Below are 4,266 nucleotides of genomic sequence, written 5' to 3' on the forward strand. Positions count from 1 at the left end.
TCGGGATCCAGGCCTGCCATCAGCAACCGCGGGAGACGGGGCAGACACCGCGAGACTGAGCGTGCCATCTGCCATCAGGGGAGCGGGCCTAAGCCAGGAGGTGGTTATCTCCCAAGGGGTCCCAGACTGTGAGAGGACACAGGTTGGGCTGAGGGGACCACCCCCCCCAACTGCCAGTGCACAAATTTTTTGCACAGGGCTTCTAGTATTATAAATAAATATCAACTTGGCTGTTATACCCATATATGAAAATTTATCATAAATTAAAACCAGCCATGTACATACATTAAATAATCAATATATATTATGTTAATGTAAAACTATTACAAATCACTATTTTCAAAAAATTGTTCCAAAAGCTCTATAGTTAACATATATAATTATAACCAAGAAAAAAATATAATTTGTAATTTATTTTGAAACAACCACCATCTTAATAATTTAAATTACTATACAAAGACATTTTTCCACAAACTATTTGAGGATAAGTTGGCAACCTGAAGACCAATCAATCCTGAACACTTTAGTGTGTAATTCATAAAAACAAGAACCTTCTCCTATAAACCATAATACAACCATCAAAATCAGAGACATGACACTGATGTACTACTACCACTACTCCTCAAACCCCATTTTAAGTCTTGCCAATTATCCAGTAATGTCCTTCACACTAAAAAATAAAATACGGTAGTAACATTTTACTAAGAAAAAATCTACCTAACTACATTTTAGGTTTATTTTATATTTTCATATCCTAAATTAAATGCAGCCAGCATAAACATTAAGTGAGCAAAAAATTTTAGCTACATTTGAAAAAAATGCAAATTAGTATTACCTAAAATTAGTTGAGTTTCAAAAAAAAAAGTTTTGAGAGAAAAAGCTTCAGCCCTGGCTAGCTGAAGCATTGCCCTGATACGCCAAGGTTTCAGGTTTGATCCCCAGTCAATAAATAATAATTATTTAAATAAGGAAAGAAAAAGCTTCTCATCATCTTTCTTGCAAAAGATCAAATAGTTAGCTCATAGCTGAAAAACTTAGAAATGAAAATAAACAAGTTGGTGCTAAGTCGTATTTTTTTTAACAAGCCCAAAGCTTTCACAAACTTGCCATATCCTAAGGGTTTCACATACAATATCATTTCATCTTAAATCAATTACACAAATATTACTGATAACAACCTAGGTTGTACACTAAGTATCAAGGCTATAGCACATGCTGTAAGAGAAAGAGGAGGACACTTTCAAAAGTAACTGTAGCCCTGGCAGGTGTTGCTCAGTTGGCTGGGCATTGTAGCATGCACTGAAAGGTTGCTGGTTTGATTCCCGGTCAAGGCCCATGTCCATGGTTCCAGGCTCATTAGGAGGCGTGGAGGAGGTGTTCCCTCTCGCATTGGTCTGTCTCTCTCTCTTTCCCCTGCTCCCCTCCTCTCTAAAAATTAACTTAAAAATCTATTTTTAAGTAATTTTAATAAAGTACAGCATCATAAGAATCTGAGGTCAACTATGAACTCACTTCCACAAAGTGAAATGCACATTAATAATTTTATGCTTAATTTTCAAGAGAAATCATGGAACCAATTGAGATAAAAACCACAAGAATACACAGATGGCCTGAAATAAAATCACATACTAATATACATGGGTGGACAAAAGTATGTTAATAATAATAACTAATTAATAGTAATAAGAAGAAACTCTTGAGTTTCATGAACTCACAACTGTAAGCCTACTACTTTTGTCTACCCATATACCCTTCTTAAAAGAAAATGTGAGTGTATGTGTTCACATGCATTTACACAATGAAGAAGCAGAGATCTATTTATATTTCAAAGAAAAGCAATTAAAGAATAAATCAAAAAGTAAAGGTTTCATCATCAGGAAAGTGGAAAAACAGATTTTGGAACATTCCAAACATGAATAGTAGTAATGAATTAAAAAAAACCACTTATACACTCAATAATACAGATAAATCTCAAAATATCATTTTGAGCAAAAGAAGCCAGGAATAAAAGAGCACACACTCTTCATGATTCCTAATAGTACTGTAAGAAATCATTTACTCAGTGAAATGCACAAATCTCATGTTCACAAAATAAAAGAATCCCTATAAAAACATATAATGAATATGAAAGGAAATATGTAAGACACACGAGGAACATATTGTATGCAATACTATGCTAATTTAGAAACCAGGAAAGACCTGAAAAGTAAGTTAGGTTATCCAAGAGAAAGAGTAAAGTATGTTGTTTGGAGAAAAAATAAAACAAGACAAAAACAGCACAACCAAAATTCTGTATGAGAAAACTGGTCCAGGAGCTCAAAGTAGCTAGACCAAATTCAAAACTGAATGTTAGACAGAGGGTCAGATAATAGATGCTCTGAAACCAAGTTAAGGAGGTTAACCTTCATTAGAAGATCAACTATAATTAACTAAGAATTAAAGGAGTGAGATAATCCAATGGTTGATTTTTAAAAAGAACTCCCTAGGGCAGTGGTTCTCAACCTTCCTAATGCTGCGACCCTTTAATACAGTTCCTCATGTTGTGGTGATCCCCAACCATAAAATTATTTTCGTTGCTACTTCATAACTGTAATTTTGCTACTGTTATGAATTGTAATGTAAATATCTGATATGCAGGATGTATTTTCATTGTTACAAATTGAACATAATTAAAGCTTAGTGATTAATCACAAAAACAATATGTACTTATATATGTGTTTTCCGATGGTCTTAAGGGACCTCTGTGAAAGGGTCGTTCAACCCACAGGTTGAGAACCGCTGCCCTCAGGGAAGCATGAAAAGCCAATTAGAATAAGAAAGAACAAAGGCAGAGAGGCCTTTTGACTACACAGAGGATAATGATGGCCTCACTTAAAGTGGTAGTAAAGAGAGACAAGAAGAGGTAGTCAGTTTAAAAGACATCACCGAAAATCTGTAAACTACTTATTACTACAGTCTTACAAATAAGGGGAAACACAGTCTCAAAGTGATAAGTAATTTGCCTACTTAGTTCTTTACATGCCATACCTAAAGCAAGTCTATCCCATGCAACTTGTAAAGCAATGTTCTCAAACATTAAAATAAAAAAAGTATTAAAAATTACCTGTTTGTGATGAACTAGCTGCTTTCTGATTTTCCTGGAATATAATCTGTCCAGGCTACTGCTGCCTTTGGAAGACCTATGTATGTTCTGAGTGTGCAGATTATTGTTAATAAAACTCCACTGGTTACCTATAGGGGAAGGAAAAGTTTTATTAATAATTCTGTTCAATGTAACTTTAAAATACTTTTAATGCCCAGCAAATACAAAATTATAAATCTGTCAATCATGACAAAGCAGTTTCAAAAATTAAGAAAACCATTGTAAAGAAATTGCTAAGATTTTACCCTGGAAAGGTTGACCTAAATCCTAAGTGACTTTAAGACCAGAGATCTGTCTCTATTCCTTCCAGATAACAGCCAACTTTCTCCACAATTAAGATTAATCTCTGTACAATACAACTGTGGAAATGTCACTCAAATCTAACAAGATCAAATGCTTAATATTGCCTAAATTTCAAACTCCTATGCTTTTGTGCAGATGCCCCCAAAATGGTACTCAATAATTTGACATAATGACTGCAAAAAGAAGGTTGAGTAATTCAAAATCATGCTGCATAGCTCTACTTATTCTCATTTTTTTACAATGCATCTAGGCCATTCTGTGTCATTCTTCTGCTCATCTCAGGTTTATTCCTACAATTAACCCAACTCCAATTATTTGTTTATTTTATTAACCTAAAGACATTTTTTTTGATTCTCTACTATCCATTTGTCAAGTCAGTATAAATTCTTAAAACCCTAAAAAAAAAAGTCTTCCACCAATATATTTCCGTAATCTCTGAATAATATAAATGAAAACTAAAACCTCCAATACTGTTATATTCCAACTTCATATTATAGTCATGTTTAACACTAGAAAGACTGAAATTTAGTATATACCTATCTTGCCCAAAAGCCATCAAAATGACTGCATTGTGAAAGAATAACTAATGTGTAAAGAAATTTGTTGAAAATTAATTTTTTATATTTTTTATATTATTTACAGTTATATAACAAGTTATTCGACATTTCTTTCATGAATTTAGGGCGCAAAAGAAATAAAATAAACAACTTATTAGAACAAGTATCACTGCATAAAGATTCGAATAACAAGTACTAGTTTACCTTATTGCGCAACTGCAACTTATCAAGTATCAACAGTTTATCATGTACTTGTATGTTATC

The 4,266-nt window shown here is 33.4% G+C and overlaps 1 protein-coding gene across 1 annotated transcript in view; it reads right to left on the reverse strand.

The window, feature by feature from the left end:
- Positions 1 to 4,266, reverse strand: part of BIRC6 (baculoviral IAP repeat containing 6) — a 169,507-nt gene that overhangs the window by 89,621 nt on the left and 75,620 nt on the right. Inside the window, exon 33 of the mRNA XM_015566420.1 lies at positions 3,104 to 3,231. Coding sequence (XP_015421906.1) covers positions 3,104 to 3,231 — 128 coding nt within the window. The remainder of the gene's footprint in view (positions 1 to 3,103; positions 3,232 to 4,266) is intronic.

This window comes from Myotis davidii, unplaced genomic scaffold (genome assembly GCF_000327345.1).
Source record: "Myotis davidii unplaced genomic scaffold, ASM32734v1 scaffold238, whole genome shotgun sequence".
Taxonomy (NCBI): domain Eukaryota; kingdom Metazoa; phylum Chordata; class Mammalia; order Chiroptera; family Vespertilionidae; genus Myotis; species Myotis davidii.